Genomic DNA, 18,523 nt, shown 5'->3' with positions numbered 1-18,523 from the left:
CACAATAAAATGATGGTATACAATATATTCATAAATACTATCAACTTCGAGCTGACCCATGCCTATCCATTTTCATCCCACACTGTTCATGGCGAAGATATCCACGAAACGCCGGAAGATCTAACCCAAAGAATTCCAAGTTGTGTGACGAATTGACTGATCTACACATTCTGGACATCGGGAGCATAAAAACAAAAGTTGCTCTTAGAAGATTTGATGAATAGCAGATTTTGACTTTTGGTGACCAAGGTCCTGAGCAGGTGCCTTCCACCTTCGATTCTTTGAAGAACCTCCTCATTTGTAATGTGGTCTCTCCAGGAAATTTCTAGTAGTCTTCTATAGGACCACATCTCAAAAGCCTCCAGTCTCCGGGGTACTATAGAGTAGAGATTTATGTTACAGGCCCTAAAAAGGGCCTAGAGCTTAACGTTCGACTAATTATTGCCTTAAAAAAGGCATTTGTAAACGAGAGTAAGGTCTGCCTTAAAAAGGGCATTTATAAACGAGACTAAGGTCTGCCTTAATAAGGGCATTTGTAAACGAGACTAAGGTCTGCCTTAAAAAAGGCAATATTGTAAACGAGACTAATGTTTGCCTTTAAAAAGGCATTTTGTAATTGATGTGGCGCGTGCGGCGGCTCCCGGCGAAGTGACCGAGCCTAGCGCCGGCACCTCCCCATATGCACTTTGGGGGTGGCGCGCCGGCCGGGAATAGTGGGGGCGGTATTTCCCCCCCCACTCCCGTATTAGCCTAACGCCGGTTCGGACGCAGGTAGCGGGAGCCCGCAACACGCCCTATATAATGTGTATATTTTGTAATAATAAACATGAGTTCGCCTCGAGACATCACCTTGATCAAATCGTTTCATTTCTTCACTTCGCCCGACCTCCCGCTCTGCTACTGGATCTACCCCTTGGACTTGACCATCGCTTCACCTTAGGACTACGAACCAGTATCTTCTACCGACCAACGCAGTGACACCGGACTTGAGAGGGATTTCAAGACATCATAACTTTCGGGATTTACGACCCCGAGAGCGACGACGGCAGCGAGACACCTGTACAGTGCAAGGCCTAAGATTAGCTATTTAACAAAGTTAACATAATAATAACAATAAACAAAACGTAATTAATCCAATCAACCTAATTATCGTTCATAATAAACAATAAAAAACTAAAATAGCCATAAAAAACATAACCAATATATATAGACCAATAGAACAAATTGTATAAACAGTGCACACATTTTACCTATTTGTCTTGATCCGCTCATCGATCCGTGCTGTATATAATTACTCCTTTGCAATCCAAACAACCATGCCACTTTTCTAAAAAAACGGTGTTGGACAGACTCAATACGGTCAATATGAGTCCTAAAGAATGGATACCAAATTGGAGAAGCATATTAAAAAATACACAATAATATTTCCACGATTCTTTGGTGGTTGGCATTCATTGAAAATACTGTATATTTTGTAATTTTAGAAATATTTATTAGGCAAAAATAAAAATCATTGTAAGACGATACTTCTAGGTACAAGAGAATTATAAATATTTAAAAAATCATATCAGAAAGACAACACAGAGGCATATCAGCTGATCGCTTGAATTATTTTATTCAACTAGGTAAGGTCTTGTGTGTTTCATATTTCGACTAAAGGAGGCTAAACGATTGAATACGATGTTTAAATTTTACAGCCTTGTTTAGTTCCATAGATAGTCTTCAGTTCTTTAGCGAGGACATGCTTAATTAATTTATTGGTTTTGACAACAGCTCGATTCCTTTTTCTGTCCCCGAGATATTTCTTGATTCCAGGATGATGCGTCAAAAATGCGTTATTAAGGATCATAAAATCGTAGTCCTTTACACACATTACGTAACCCTGTAAAAAAACAAACAAAAATATAAAAAAACAATGTCCGAACAAAATTCTGAGCAAGTCTGAGCGGAAGCAGAGCATATCGCTCTGGCTAAAAGCACCCAGTCAACACCATGCGAAGGAACAACTAGGTTTGCTTTTGACGTAATGAGGCATGGCTGAAACCAAGTGAGGGTTATCTCACTAGTCCTTAGTCCTTACAGGGCACTGCAGATTAAAAAAACGCTATTTTTTAATTGGTTAAGGCAACCCATCCTAACGATGATTTGTGTCATATATAGAATGCTTTAAACGTTCAAAAAATAAATAGAAAATAATGTTCAGTTCCAAAATTTATATTTAAAATAATAAATTTGGACAAGTGCAAAGCGTTATGACGTTCTATCCTTTCTGCCTACCCCTACGGGAAAACAGCGTGTCGGTCTGATCATTTATTTGTTTTGCTTTTCCAAAAAAGAGGCAAAATAATACAAATTAATTTTAAATATTTGAATTTATAAAATTAATAATGTTTGTTATCTTATATTGTTTTCAAGTTAATTATCTTTATATTGTTTTTTAAACTGATTTATACAGGGTGTTCTTCTCCGAAACAACGATGATCAGTATGGGCAAGAAGCCATAATAGCATATCAAAAAAAATATTTAGAACAAAGATATATTTTTTTAATAAAATATTTTTAAAAACAAATGTTTGCTTACTTCTGCAGAGGAGAAGCGAGGGGGGCGTGGCCGCGCGGTCGGTGGTGTATCAGACTCCTTCCTCCCCCTCCTCGTTTCTCCCCTGCATAAGTAAGGAACCTTTTAATTTTATTTATTTTTAATTATTTGTTCTAAAAAAATATTTTAATGTGCCAATATATATTTTTTCTCATACTAATCATCGTGGTTTCGGATGTGACAGGGTTTAATGAACACCCTGTATAGAAAGATATGAACAAGGACGTAACGGAGGGGTTCGCGTGACGTGGGGGGGGGAGGGGGGGTTCAAACCCCCCAAACATCCACAAAAAAAATATTTATTTAATATTTAACTCGAAACCTACTTGTGTCATTTTGTCCCCTTTTCCATCCCAAGAGAGTCTTTCCTCATACAGTGGATCATCGTGTGTCCCGATAAATATTGGCTCCCAAGAATGAAATTCATTAATGCGCTTTCCCACAGTAAACACATCCAACTCTAAACAAAGTTTACAAAAAGTTAAACTTCCTTGTCGTATTAAAACTAATAAATCAAAAGTAAAGTTTTCATCATTAAAGTATTTTATTAGATTTAATCATAGAATTAAGAATAGTCTAGAAGGAGCGTAGAATACATCGGACTGTGTCCAAAAACCCCCTACAGAAAAATAAAATCGTAACACAAATGTCAGATAATTGTATTTTTTTTAAAAAGCTACTACCACCATCACGCCATTTCTCCGTAGGGGTAGGCGAGAGAATGGAACGCCACACACGTCTATCCTGGCATACATTCCTAGCTTCTTCCACATTCATACATCTTGTCATACATGCCCTTCGGTTCTGTCTGCTTTTGAGATGACCAGACTTAAGATTTTGGTTTATCTGATCATGACACGTCTTTCTTGGTCGTCCTCGTCTCACGTTACCGTTTATTTTCGCCATTTATACTTGTTTTACCATTTTTTCATTGTCCATTCGTTCTATTTGTTTATATCTCTAAAATTGTATTGTACACGCGGAAACATTGATTGACACAACAGAGAAGATGAGTAAAGGGTCATTTAATAAGAGTAATTTAATTAATGAATTTTGAACTTATAAAATAAAACAAATTTTATTCAACATAAAACGGATATTTTTATGTCATATAAAATAATATTTGATGTTTAAAAGATAATGTCGGTCAAATGTCCACCACGGCGTTGTTTAATCTGAGAGGTCCGATTCTCATTAGATAAACAAAGTAGCGTAAAAATTTTGACTACCCTGGCAACACTAACAAAATGTCCATTTTGTTTTCTTTGACAATCTGACAGATGGAAAAATAATTTCCTTTTTTAAGTAAAGCTTAAAGGATCAAATATCCCATTCTGTTTCTTTAAGATCCTAGTAGTATTTCTACATTTTAAAACGACACAACACGGCATAGTTGAATTCAAATCGGGAATTGCGTACTGAGTGACGTCTACAAAGAAACTAATGGGTCAAAATGTAAAACTACTCCTTTAAGGGTAGTTTAGTCGCCTTCTGTTTGATGCGCGTATGCGGTTTCTGGACTATTCTTAATTCTATGGATTCAATCAGAACTTAAACAGCCAACTTTGAACATTTTTAAAGTAAAGAAGTGTTTTTTTTACAATAAATGAGTTACTCTTCAAACAGTTTCAATTTCATGATGGCGCCTGTCCAAGTCATACTCGTAACGCTATAACCTGTGCAAATCAACAATATTTTGAGTTAATTTAAATATTTATAGACAAGGCTGGATTCCACTCAGGCCAGATCATAAAGACCAGTGCCTCGATTATGAACGCTATCTTCATCTGTATATATCGAGACGGTATACTTAACTTCTGTACTATCTGTATCTTACCTCGATTGTTCTACCTACTTGTCATATCGACATCATATGATCGAAACAAGCCAATGGAATGACCGCAAACAATTAATCCGCGTTCCTTACGTCATTAACATTTAAAATAGTTCTCATTTTTATTTTAAATAGGCTTCTGTAATAAAATGTGCTCACTTCAAGGCGATTATAAACTCCAATAAATCCCAATTCAAGCAAAAAATGCTCGCTTGAACATGAATTTTGCACGACTTTTGGAAATCACCTAGACGGTACACTTAACGATCGTCTGTATGTATTTACCGATCTGCAACGATCGACTACAAAGCCAGCTCCTATAACGTCTCGATACATGCACTCGGAAAAATAGTAAAACAGGTGGAAAAAATATAATAACTGTATTATTTTGAGTGGTAACTTTCTGACGCATATAATCTGTGTCTGACGCCTTATTTGTTAATAGGAGAGAATCTTGCGACATTATTTCTACATCTAGGCGTTCGTTATATTGAAGTGACAGTTATGTCGGAATTTAATTCGACTTCAAAACTTACTTATTTCTCTCTCATATTTTTAAAAGGCTTTTAAGAAAAAAAGTGCCAACCTCAAAACGATCAAAATTTTTAATAAATCATAATTAAAGGAAAAACTGCTCGGTGGAACAAAATTTTTGACACTTTTGATGCGTAGATAACGTATCGAGAGGTTCTAGGTATAGGTCGGGTCCGACGGTATAAACCGATGTACTTACATCAAAACTTGATGGTGGGGGTATCGGTACTATATCTTTGTAGTCGGTTGGGAGACTTTTATCTTCAACTATGACGTCATACTGAAGCTATGTCATTTTAGAGCGTTGATATGTGTACCGTGACGTACGCTTCCCCTTGATTCAGATCGATATACCTACCCAAAATTTGAAGATGGGGGGTCGGTGGGATATCTTTATTATCGCTAGAGGGAATTTAAGTATACCGTCAAGGTGAAGGTATGACGTCTTTATCTTCCCATCATAATTGAGGCCCTGATAGTGTTTTCCCTTTCTGTTGCAATAAATTTAAATATTACGAATCAGCTTACGACCAGTATCCGGTTGACTCATCCAAATTGCGGACTTCGGGACTCTGTGGCATTTGGGGCACACATAAATATGGAAGGGGATTGCTTTTTTGGTTTTTAACATTCTCTGCAAATCATTCTTATTCATTGGTACCTGGAATTAAAATACCAAAGCAATAACAATTTCATTAAGAGTTTGAACAAATATATTTTGTGATACTAAAGTGATCTAATGTGTACACGGCTCATTTATTGACACTAATGAGACGTGATTTAATGTGTATCCGGCACATTTAATGACACTGATAAAAGGTGATCTATTGTATATTTGGCACATTTAATGACACCGATGCGATGTGATCTAATGTACATCCGGCATATTTAATGCTACCAATGTTTATCCGTCACATTTAATGCTACCAATGTTTATCAGGCACACTTAATGACACCGACGTGATGTGATCTAATGTGGATCCGTCACATTTAATGCTACCAATGTTTATCCGTCACATTTAAGGCTACCAATGTTTATCCGGCACATTTAATGACACCGACGTGATGTGATCTAATGTGTATCCGTCACATTTAATGCTACCAATGTTTATCCGGCACATTTAACGACACCGACGTGATGTGATCTAATGTGTATCCGTCACATTTAATGCTACCAATATTTATCCGGCACATTTAATGACACCGATGCGATTTGATCATATCTGGCACATTTAATGATACCAGTGTGTTGTGATTTAATGTGTATTTGGCACATTTAATGACACCGATGTGATGTGATCCATCGCATTTAATGCTACCAATGTTTATCCGGCACATTTAATGACACCGACGTGACGTGATCTAATGTGTATCCGTCACATTTAATGCTACCAATGTTTATCCGGCACATTTAATGACACCGATGCGATGTGATCATATCTGGCACATTTAATGATACCAGTGTGTTGTGATTTAATGTGTATTTGGCACATTTAATGACACCGATGTGATGTGATCCATCGCATTTAATGCTACCAATGTTAATCCGGCACATTTAATGACATCGATGCGATGTGATCATATTTATTATTTATTTATTTTATTTATTATTTTCACACAATATTACATTTTTATTATTTTTTAAAACATTTTAATTTTTTTTTTTTTTTTAGGACTCAAGCCAATTAATATGACTTTTCGGTAAAGATTATTCACATTAAAACATATGATAACACTACATAGTTGTATAATAATAATGACTACTAACATAAATATAAGGAGCGATAAAAAAAGGACAATATAATTTATGTTTTCAAATAATATTTAGAAAAATGTAAAAAAATATGTTAATGATATCGTAATTATAACATAAAAAATAACTACAAAACTGGAGTACCAAAATTTAAAACAGAAGTGTGTACACATTTAATAGGCACAAAGCGTTTTATTGAAAACATTATTTCTTAACATATCTATATCTATTTCCATATCCATATCTATATCTAAGTCTAAATCTATATCTATATCCGTTTCTTTATTCATATCTATATATATATATATATATATATATACCCGTACATGCACACATACGAATCCATACATACATACATATATACACACACACATACATACATATGAACATACATATACACACATATAAATGTCCATGAGAATATTACATATTTATAATTCTGTTTTATATATATATATATATATCTAGATCTGGCACATTTAATGACACCACAGTGACGTGATCTTATGTTTATCTGGCTCTCTCAGCTGTCTTTTTTGAAGCTATTTCAGTGGCTTAGACCAGATATTAAAAGTTTTTTTTAAATATTATTTATCATTTCTTTTCTGTGCCCAGTGGTAAAAATCACTAATTAAATGTTTATTATTGATATTGAAAGCATAAACTTTGTGTTCAAACATGTTTCTGAATGTTTTATTAATAAATGTTATATGTTATGTCAATAAAGTTCAAATCGCTTACTATATAGTGGTGCTAACCAGCTATTAATGACAGCGCAGAAATTGTATCGTACATTTCCTGTATCAAATCATCCAAATTGCTGACAGCCAGGGAAACACTGTACGACCTCAAGTCCCCACTAGGAATTAAAGTGAACATCATCATCATCTCAATTCCATGTCCGCTCCCCTAGTTGAAGCATATGGTCTCCACAAAGGTCCTCCAGGCATCTCTACCGGCACCTGTGCATCCTCCCAGTCAGGTTCTCGTCCCGTAGTTCTGACATGAACTACCAACGAACAGTCGGCAGCGGAGTCGACAACCTATGCCTTGTAAAAGAGGCAAGAACACTGAACAATTATGTAATCAGTTGAACACTTAGTTCAGACAGTTATTTACTCATGTAAAACGTTAACGCAGTTACTCTTTTTATTCGACATGTAATTAACACCACCGAAGCATAATATTATTATTTTCTGTCACCTGCGTAGGAGTTCCCCTGCTTCCATAAGCTAAAATCTTACAATTACGTAAATTACCTTCTGATCTTTCTTAACCTCGAAGAGCACCAGGGGGAAGACTCTCGGATTGGTACCGTTCAGTATGGGAGGATCTCTGGCTATCATGTTGAGGAACCGGGCTGCCAGGTGAGGGCTCGGATACAGCTCAATGTCGGCCGGAAATACGTAGTGGGTGAGAGCCGCCTCCCTTGCGATATTCCTTCCCACGTTCACGGGGTAGAGAAGAGACCTGTTGCTGCTGTACTTGGAACTGGGGTCTACAATGTACGGCTTCGGTAAGGAGCAGTTGAAATTAGATTGAAGAATATTATTGACATCGGGAATCTAGAAGAGATGAGGCCTTATAATAATAATAATCCTCTCCTTAAAAACTCTCGTCCATAGTTTCTTGCTGTGAAACACAATGCAATAATAAACTCTTCGGTGGTCAGCTCCTGACTGTGCTGTTCCGAAAACTTATTTACTCATTGATGTCGAAAAATTCCTGGTATTCTCCTTGTCACTTTGCACGTGAAACAACACTCGTTAAGGTGATTCTAAACGAAAATATGACACTAATTATTCATAGAATATAATTAATGTACAGGAACTTTTAAAGATTTATTTTGCATTGTGCCAATCAATTTTGGAGTACGGTATAATCAGTCGGGGTGGTACGAGTGACATAGTTTTAAATAGTGTATTTGTTGCACAAAAATCCATAGTTAAATTAATACTCAGAGTCCCGATACAGACATCTACCGAATAAATATTCCATAAATCACAAATTATGACACCAAAACAATTATACGCTAAAACAATACTCACTTATAGATTCAAAAACTATTCTCACTCAAATGAAAGACATAACTCCCACAACACATCACATACAAATAATATAATTACTAGATCCTCAACACATAGACAACTTAAACAAATACAAACTAAAACCACTTTCGGACAAAGGGATTTTGAGTATTATTCAATTAAAATCTATAACCTACTTCCACTATCTTTTAAAACAATTAGTAACGAGAAAATGTTTAAAAAGGCTATACAAAAATAGATAGTGGAGCTAGGTAGAAGTAAAATGGATTGTCTCAATCGCCGATACCAATATTGAATCAACTGCTCCACAAGTGTATAGCTTATGTTAGGTTTTTGTTATTTTCATTGTGTGTTTTGTAATACATATAATATAGATGTACATAAATATATTGTTTTTGTAACTGTATGAATATTTGTTAATTATCTTTGTTTTTTTAAGTTAGTCTTTTTTGTTTATTCTCAAATGAAATTTCAAAAAAGTATATTGTTAAGTGTCCTCGGCACGGGAAACCCGCGAAAAAGTGAGGTCACATTATTTTTTTTATTAATTATAGTTTGTGAGCGAAAAATATGAATAAATAAATAAACAGATGGCGCTTTTCACAAAATGGTGTACAAAACCAAAAATAGGATAAGTTATTTTATGTTTTGTACACCATTTTGTGAAAAGGACCTTAATTATATTGTTATAGTATTTGTTTCAATCAATATAGTGTAACGTTTCCGCAAATCAAGTTTTGTAAATTTCCATTGAAAATAAACGTAAAAATGGCATTTGTAAATAAAAAATTATAAAAGCGCCATCTATGAATAATTAGTCTCATATTTTCGTTTTTAATCACATAGGCAGAATCTATGTTTGAACATCCACAAATGTTGAGGAAATCCTCAACTCTTCCATCTATTAGCTGTTGTGAAGTAAAATTACAACAGTGCTACTAAAAGTGAACTTATTGATAAATACTCAATAAATTTTGAATATTCTTTCCAATATACTCGTACATACAAAATGATACGCCAATCCTTAAACCACTCTCATACACACGTTTGTCTAATAATAATGTAAAAAATAAATAAAATTGAGCGGGAATTTCATACCCATTATAAAAAAAATAATACAGACTAAAATGGATACAAAGTCGTTGGAACAATAAGCTTCTTTCCCCCCTCCGGCAACTACACGTGGACCGGACCATCTTCTAGGAATTAAGCAAACAACACGGGTTTGCACTTGTGCGACACTGCGACAGTGACTAGTGACTACCCAAAATCTACGAAAGCTACCCTTCGGATATTTTTATCTGTTATGTTATCCATAGTGTTGAAACGGTACTTTATCTGTTTAGTTTTTTATTGTTTACTTTTTAGCACGAACACTTTACAAATTTACTATTGTGCTCAATGTTTGTTTTTGTAAATTTATTGATAATTTTTAGTTGCCAGAATTTCATTCGTCCATGCACTTTGTAGCTGCAAGACGATTAGTAATCTAGCTTCAATAGGTAAATGTTATTAACTATCAAATACCCAAATTTAGTAAATGAGGTCTAGAATTCCAACCGTCCATGCGCTCAGTAGCTGCAAGACTTGTTGGCATCTAACTTCTATTTTTATAATTTTGTTTTTTAAATATCACTAAATCTCTAAACTTAATTGTCAAATAAAAAAATATGTAAATATGGGCTAGATTTCTTAGTGTCTATGTGCTCTGTAGCTGCAAGACGTACTGTAATCTAGCTCCTGTTTATCATAGTTGGAGACGAGGAATAAGAATCCCAACCGTCCATGCGCTCTGTAGCTGCAAGACGTGGTGGGATATTTATTTATTGTACGCACCCTTGAGGTGATTTTCGCAAAAACGGCGCTACATAAATTATCCAAATAGTATTTGTTTATATATATATATAAAAGAGCTGATACTTTTATCACGTGGGTGAGATTCATCCGGCTGAACCAATTCACTTACTAGGCAACGCCTGAAAACAATTTCCCAATTTTTATACTTCTTCTTTTACCGGGTAGTTAATTCAACAATGTTTTGAGTATGTCCAAATGCTTGCAGACTGGCTGGATTTCCTCCCTAGGGAGCTAATCATATTTTAATTTGTTGCATCAGAGAGGATAACTCCCTAGGGAAGACATCCAGCCTGTCTGCAAGCATTTGGGCATACTCAAAACATTAACGAATCAATTTGATTGTTTATTAATTTGGATAAAAATAAGTTTTTCTTTGGTTTACCCTGAAATGGTAGCCGGACGTCGTAACGAATCCAACTTAGAATATAATCTTATTTTACCTCCTCTGGAAGATGATCACTGTGGAAATACACGTGGAATGTGACCCATTTTCTTATTAGTTCCGCCGCCTCTGAGCAGTCTCTCATATAGCGTATGGTGTCTACAGTTGAGGATAAGTCATATCCTGGAGTATGCATGGCAACACTTATTGGACTGCTCCATCTAGAAATGTGTTCATTATAAACGCACCAGATTATTCCATACGGGTGTAAAATACTATATTCTGGGTGTGAAATAGAACCAGAATTCTTGGCGAGCAGAATCAAGTGAAGGTAAGTCCGCCTCGTCGAAAAAAATATTTTAATAAGAAACAAACTACTTTGAACGACGTCACAAGTTCACATGAAAGTGGCAATACTCTCTCAGTAAATAACCACCGGCCAATCTCATTTCTTAGTGTAATTTCAAAAATAATAGAAAAAATAGCCAATTAAGACAAATATACTATTTTCAATGTTTAAAATATATATTTAAAAACCAAAATTTATTTACAGGTAACTCAAATAGATAAAGGTCAAAGAAGGAATCGTGAGTTAAAAATACCACATTGTAAAACGAGGCTCAAGCAGACATCCATATTTTATAGGCCCAAAAATTTTAAATTCTTTTTTTACTGGTAAAATTTCATTGGTTCCAAATTTTCCTTCTTTTAAAAACACGCACTATCCTGGATTCAAACTAAAGATATGAACCCTTTTTTTCTATGATATATTTTGTTGCCCTTTAAAATAATAAGGAGTATTTTTATGTTTTTTTAATTTTTTTATTTTCCTTTTTTAATTACCATAAAAAAAACCGTATGATCTTTTCAGAATATTTTATTTTCTCTTTCTTATGTTACACAAAAATATTATAACTGTCCATTATTTATTATAGGAGAAAAAATTCATTAACATTTTCTTGTATACCCACGAACAGGCCATGCCTTTGTGGGATTTTTTTGTTTACTATTTTTACTATTAATATGTATTTCATTGCTATGTAATTATGCTTTATCCTTTGAATACTCTGTTTTACCTCTTATACAATTGTAAAAATCAAAAATAAATAAATTTAAAAAAAGATTCGATAATTATCTTCAGAAATATAACCTTCTATCCGATAATTAATTTGGTTTTAGAACAAGTAAAAGTACAAATAGTGCCATAGCTGAAATAAAAAAATTGGATAAACGCGAAAAACTTATAGTAATCTTTTTATACCTCGCAAAAGCATTTGATACTGTATCTCATAAAATACTTATAAAATACAATAAGAAATAGGAATTTCAGCAAATGTCTGTTATGGTTCAAATCTTACTTAAGTGATAGAACACAAACAACAAAAATTGATCAAAATAACAACCTGACCCCTTATATGAACTGTTTGCAGACTAGAACCTATGGGGTCCCCCAAGTTAGTGAATTTGGTCCCTTGTTGTTTAATAATCCTCTTTGTGAATTGAAAGTAACAAGTAAAACTATAACATTTGCAGACGATACTGTACTCGTATATGAAACAAAAATATGGGATGAAGTTTGTCGAAAGACAAATTTTGGGATTAACATGATGAACAATTGGCTTGAGGAGAATTTACTCGCTTTAAATATTGGCAAGACTAAACATATAAACTTTAGCCTTTCTCCCTGGCAAATCCAATACCCACTTGTAATCCATACTTGTCACAATAGATCAGAAAAGTTTTTATGTAATCCAATTGAAAAGTGCGACAGCATTAAGTATTTGGGGATATATTATACGAGTATATACCTCATGTCAATTATATTAACCCAAAACTTAGGAAACTGGCTCATATTTCTTGTACTTCGTAATATACTGGATCCAATTACACTAAAAAGCGTTTACTTTGCATTATTCTAATCAGTAGCAACCTATGGAACTATCGGATGGGGAGGTGGTGCTGAAACTATACTTGATCCCGCTTAATTTTAAAGATTATCAACAGATTACCTGGAGTGGATACCTAGATTCTTTAAGCCTTACCCAAAACACTTAATTAGTTATAATAATGAAAATATGTATATAGTTTTATTCCACTTTTATTTACTTACTTCAGAACTTTATGCGTATTTTTATTACTTTAATTAAAAATGCAGTTCCACCAAGAAATGTCAGTAGTAAAACTCAACACTTAATTATGTTTGATTGACCAAACTGACTTTTTTTTCCGTTTTTTAAACAATTTTTTGGTCGTTTGACGTTTAATCTTCAGTGTTGCCATTATGTAAAGCAAAGTGTCGTCAACTATAAACCACTAAACCACATAATTGTTGTAATTTAATGTATATTGACCTATGGTATAAAATCGCAAATGCCAACGTCTCTCAGTTTGACGTATTTAGACTCATGGGACTCTAGGACGGGGACTGCGATATTTAGCTTTTACCGAATTAGATTCAAACAAAACAATTGAAAATTTCAAACCTGCTAATGAGATCCACTAAGTTATCCAGAAAAGTGAAATCCGAGTGTGTTGTGAATGTCACATCTTGATGACAAGCCAGGTCTCCGTGCTCTGCCATAATAAAGTTTTCCAGGACCCAATACAAGCCCCGTTGTACTATTTTCCTTTCAAATCTCCTGTTAAAACAATTCAGCTTCGTCCTTAGAACCTCCAAAGTACTTTGAAGAAGAACGGTTTCATCCACCGTAGATTTGTCTTCACTCTCCACATTTTGTTCATATTCGTCTGAATTGCTGCTTTCAAATAAATTGTATTCCTCGTCAATCATAGCGTGATGAAATTCGCTTTGGTTTTTAGCCGGCATTGACAATTCAAAACGACTGCCGAACACATTGCTCGAAACGTTCAAACTCCCGATGTTATAATAGTAGGAGTTATGAACCAATTTCATTACTTTTTCGTTCTCAATTATGATATAAAAAGATAGCATTATTACGTCAAGGAGAAAAATTCTCCAAATCCAATTGATATAAGGCATGACTACTTAAAACAAAAATTCAAATGATTCCACACAAAGAATTAAGAATAGTCCAGAAGGAGCGTAGAATCATATTTAAATATATCGGACTGTGTCCAGTAATTCCCGCACTTATAGTCCTTAAAATGTAAAATGATTAGAATTACAGTTTTTAGAAACACTGACGACATAATTTTGTAGTAACGTCTAAGGAGTGATTTATATTGACACACGAAAAACCATTCGTATTTGGTAAGTTAATTTATTTTTTTAATACAATTCTTGACATATAAATCAACGTAAATATATAAAATCAGCTCTTAAACTTAAAAAAAACTAAAATAAACCTAATTATTAACGATGTTCTTACAAGGTATTATCATTTTGCAAAAACTTTAAAGATGGGACAAATTGATAAATGTAAATTGATCGATTTTTTCGTTTGATAATGTTCACAAAAAAAGTATAAATGTCTTATTTTTGGTGAATAATTGTATTCAACACACTATAATAGGCCTGTTTTTGCGTTTTTTTTTTATCAATTTTCAGAAACAGAGTTTCATGATTGCATGAAAAAACTGATAAAATCGATTTGATCGGTACATGATCAGTGATCAGTAATTTCCCATCACTATTGATTTGAGTTTGACAGCTGTCATTCAAATAATCTTACATTTTAAGGACTATAGACACACTTTCGCCGCGCGCATACTTGAAGTCACCAGTAATATTGCCAGATCGCGAAAAATATAACCATACCACAAATGTAAGATAATAAAAAAAGTAATCTGTTAATTTCTCTAAAACTTTATTGTGCACGCGGAAACATTGATTGACACAACAGAGTAGATAAGTAAAGGGTCATTTAATAAGAGTAATTGAATTAATGAACTTAAAATAAAAAACAAATTTTATTTGACATGAAACGGATATTTTTATATCATGTCAAATAATATTCGATGTTTTGAAGATAATGTCGGTCAAACGTCCACCACAGAGTTGTTTAATTCGAGATTCAATTTTCATTAATTCTCTCATTAGATGAGCTAAGTACGGTAAAAAAATTTACTACCCTGGCAACGCTAACGCAATTTCCATTTTGTTTTTTCGACAATCTGACAGATGGAAAAATAATTTAATTTTTAAGTAATGCATTTGTTATGTACACATTCGTTCGCTAATTACACATGAAATGTGATTGCATCCTGTTTCTTTAAGATCCTAGCAGTATTTCTACACTTTGAAAGGACACAACACGTCATAGTTGAATTCAAATCAGGAGTTGCGTTCTGAGCAACGTCTACAAAGAAACTAATGGGTCAAAACGTAAACCTACTCATTCATGAGTAGAGTCGCCTTCTGTTTGATGTGCGAATGGTTTCTGGACTATTCTTAATTCTATGATTCCTTCTTAAAAAAATTAAGTCTGCAAACGTTTTACTCGGTTGAAAATCCCGTCGCTAACTAAATAACATTGAATACTGTTGAGGCTTGGTGCAAGTGCAGATAAGGATGTTTAATAGACTTTTCATGAGACTATAAAACTACAAATTAATGCATTGCGGTAAAAATTTTGTTTGTTAAGTTGCACTTGCTTAACGAAAGTGGGGTGAAATCCAGTCTTTTGTCTGCAAACATTTGGACAAACTCAAAATATTGTAATAAAACCGTGATGCGGTGGTGCATATGCCAATATATTAAATTTAATAGTATAAAGATTAATTATTAAAGTAATTTTAAAGAAACCCTCAACATTCAATACAGAAAGTCTTCGTATCTAAAATATTTAAGGTTCATACAGTAGACACTCTTTATAAAATAAATTATATTATACAAAATTTATAAAAAAGAAAAAATAAAAGAATTGAGATGAATAAGTCACTCAGATACCAACATAATATTAAAATTCCTAAATTCCACACAAGTCATGGTCAAAATAGCTTTGTCTTCAAATAATATAAACAGCCATATAAACATTAATATAAACAGCTCCCCAGGGAGTTGAGTCCAGTCCTTGTCTACAAAAGTTTGTACAAACTCAAAATATTGTTGATAAATTACCTGGTCCATGAAGAAGTATAGAAATTGAAAAAATATCACATTCAGGCGTTGCCTAGTATGTAGGTGAAATAATTCAATTAGATGAATCTCACCCGCATAAATAAAGGTTTCAGCTCTTTAACTTCACAAACATCAACAGATGAAAGAATTTAAGGAATATAGATGTTCAAATATGGACAGAATGGTGAATGTTACACAGTGTGTAAAGTGGCCACTTAAACCAGCCATTGACAGGAAATAAGCCCTGTAGATGCTTAGACTTCTATATTACCTTCTCTTAAATGTTCTTCATCTCTGTTGTAATATGTTAATATAAACAGCTCCCCGGGGAATTGAATCCAGTCCTTATCTACAAAAATTTGGGCAAACTCAAAATATTGTTGCTACTTATGATTATCAAAAAATTAGTTTTTTTACTGGATAGTATTTCATGGACCTTTATTACTTCAAAAATGTTTAATAAACTTAATATTTCCCTATTCTGGAAGAAGCAATTTCATTATTTCATATGGGTTTTAAACCAATTTCATAGTTCTTTTACGTATTCTGGAAAAAGAATTTAACATCGAACGGTCGAAGAACGACGAAATATGCGTTGGGTATGAGTTAAGTGTCATCATTTTTGAGGGATCACAGTGGTGCTATTCTGAATCTCCCCTATCCCCTCGAGAGTGGTTAATATGGAGCTTTTTATTTTTTGCATGCATCTAAACTTTGCTTCATATATGGCAACTCAGATGATTAAACGTCAAACAAATAACGTGAAACCAAATATGAAAATGATCTTTCAGACCCAAAACTCATAATTATGTTGAATTGACCAAACCGAATGTGAAGAGGAAGTTGCATTCAAAAAAATTTTTTTTTTTAATATTTTTTTGAATGAAAAAAGTTTATTGAATATTCACAAAAAGCCTTGGTTTTTTGTGGATCTAAATCAGATTATTTCCTTAAATTCTTTTTAATTTCAACCCATTTATTTCTTTTTACTGGATTTTTGATAATACTAAAATAATATTAAATTCGATATTTAAAAAAAATCGTATTCGTACATAAGTACACCCCTCTGTTGGTGAGAAGACCGGAGTTTGGCGTTTGCAAAAAGAATGACATATTTGAAAAAATATTTATTTTATGTTTTGGAATTCAACCATAAACAAGTACCTACTTAAATTCAATATTTTTTTAATATTAACAATTTTTAGTTTTGAAATTTAATCTCTAACACATACCTAGATACCTATTCATCAATGAAAAGTCTTATTCCAAGGTAATAGCAGGCAAGCTAACGTTCGGGCAGGACTACGTCTGTCGGGTCCGCTGGTATTGTATAAATCCGAATATTTTGTATTTATCTTGTAATAAACTTTGTAATATACCATTTGGAAATCTTTCATTTAATATTCTGTCATCACCCTGGGAAAATTTGTGAGTGCTATCAACAGAAAGGTTATTTTTATGGAGTGCCATGTTAAAGATTGAGTCGGTTGGTGAAGACTCTTTGCGAAAGGGAACATGAAGGATCTCCATAGCGATTCTTCTTGAATTTTCCATGCTCCCGGACCAAAGCGTTACAAGTGTCGTGGCATTAAAGCTAGGGTTTCCTAGGACAGCGGTGCCCATATCTTAACGGCCGTAGTGAACGGTGATGCGGTAGGCAGCCGTCGTAGCGGTGACTAGAGAGTGGTTTTATTTTATAACGGTGTTATCAACACTATTTTTATAGGAAACCACTTTCTAGTCACCGTTACGACGGCTGTCAACCGCATCACTGTTCACTACGGCCGTTAAAATACGGGCACCGCTGTCCTAGGAAACCCTAGCTTAAGAAACAGCGACTGTGACTGCCAAACTATAGAAAAAGTCGGCCATACAAAATATCTAGGTATGTACATTGATAGTTACTTAAGGTGGAACATACACGTAGATAAGACAGCAACCAAACTAAGAAAAAAAATATATTTATTTTAAAACATTAAAAACATCCTAAGCAAAACAACTTCAATTTATGTATAGTATGCTCTAGCACAATCAACTATCAGTTACGGAATAATAGGATGGGGAGGAACAAGTAAAACCACATTAGAGCCATGTTTATTTGTGAAGATCAAGTGCCGAAATTTAAATTTTTTATTTCAAAACAATTTCTGTATGATATAGTGCAACCTTGTTCATTTAAAAATACAAATGATACCTTTTTCCCGTATCACGTAAATTTACTCGAATGTCAAATGTAATACACAAGTTTATCTGACATCTTAATCAAAGTAAAATAATAATAATCAGAAATTTTAGGCGGGAAACATGCGTATATAGTAATAACAAACAAAATTAAAAAGAAGCGAATATATTCCTTGGTACCACCTACACTCTACACTACGCACACAGATGCGTTTCTACTATCATCTCCTAGGGAACAGCCAAATGTGAACCAAGTGTTTTTACAGTTATTTACTCGGAAAAAGACAATAGAAC

The 18,523-nt window shown here is 33.8% G+C and overlaps 1 protein-coding gene across 5 annotated transcripts; it reads right to left on the bottom strand.

Moving 5' to 3' along the window:
* Nucleotides 1-1,470: 1,470 nt before the first annotated feature.
* On the bottom strand, nucleotides 1,471-17,708 carry LOC148278512 (beta-1,4-glucuronyltransferase 1-like). Of its 5 annotated transcripts, XM_088231306.1 has the most exons (7): nucleotides 16,320-17,708; nucleotides 13,491-13,646; nucleotides 11,066-11,228; nucleotides 7,980-8,285; nucleotides 5,496-5,628; nucleotides 2,926-3,059; nucleotides 1,471-1,882 (listed from the first exon to the last, which is right to left on the bottom strand). In XM_088231306.1, exons 2-7 carry the CDS (start codon nucleotides 13,586-13,588, stop codon nucleotides 1,685-1,687), a joined length of 1,032 nt encoding a protein of 343 aa, XP_088087432.1. In that variant the 5' UTR covers nucleotides 13,589-13,646; nucleotides 16,320-17,708; the 3' UTR covers nucleotides 1,471-1,684. The 5 variants fall into 5 exon arrangements, with proteins under 5 accessions (XP_088087432.1, XP_088087430.1, XP_088087434.1 ...); XM_088231304.1 differs by lacking the exon at nucleotides 16,320-17,708 and having other exon boundaries at nucleotides 13,491-15,957; XM_088231308.1 differs by lacking the exons at nucleotides 11,066-11,228; nucleotides 13,491-13,646.
* Nucleotides 17,709-18,523: the final 815 nt, after the last annotated feature.

Source organism: Micrasema longulum, unplaced genomic scaffold (assembly GCF_059751315.1).
Source record: "Micrasema longulum isolate JH-2025_06_02 unplaced genomic scaffold, ASM5975131v1 h1tg000870l, whole genome shotgun sequence".
Taxonomy (NCBI): domain Eukaryota; kingdom Metazoa; phylum Arthropoda; class Insecta; order Trichoptera; family Brachycentridae; genus Micrasema; species Micrasema longulum.
Note: the sequence above shows the minus strand (reverse complement) of the source record. Positions and strands in the feature narration are given on the sequence as shown.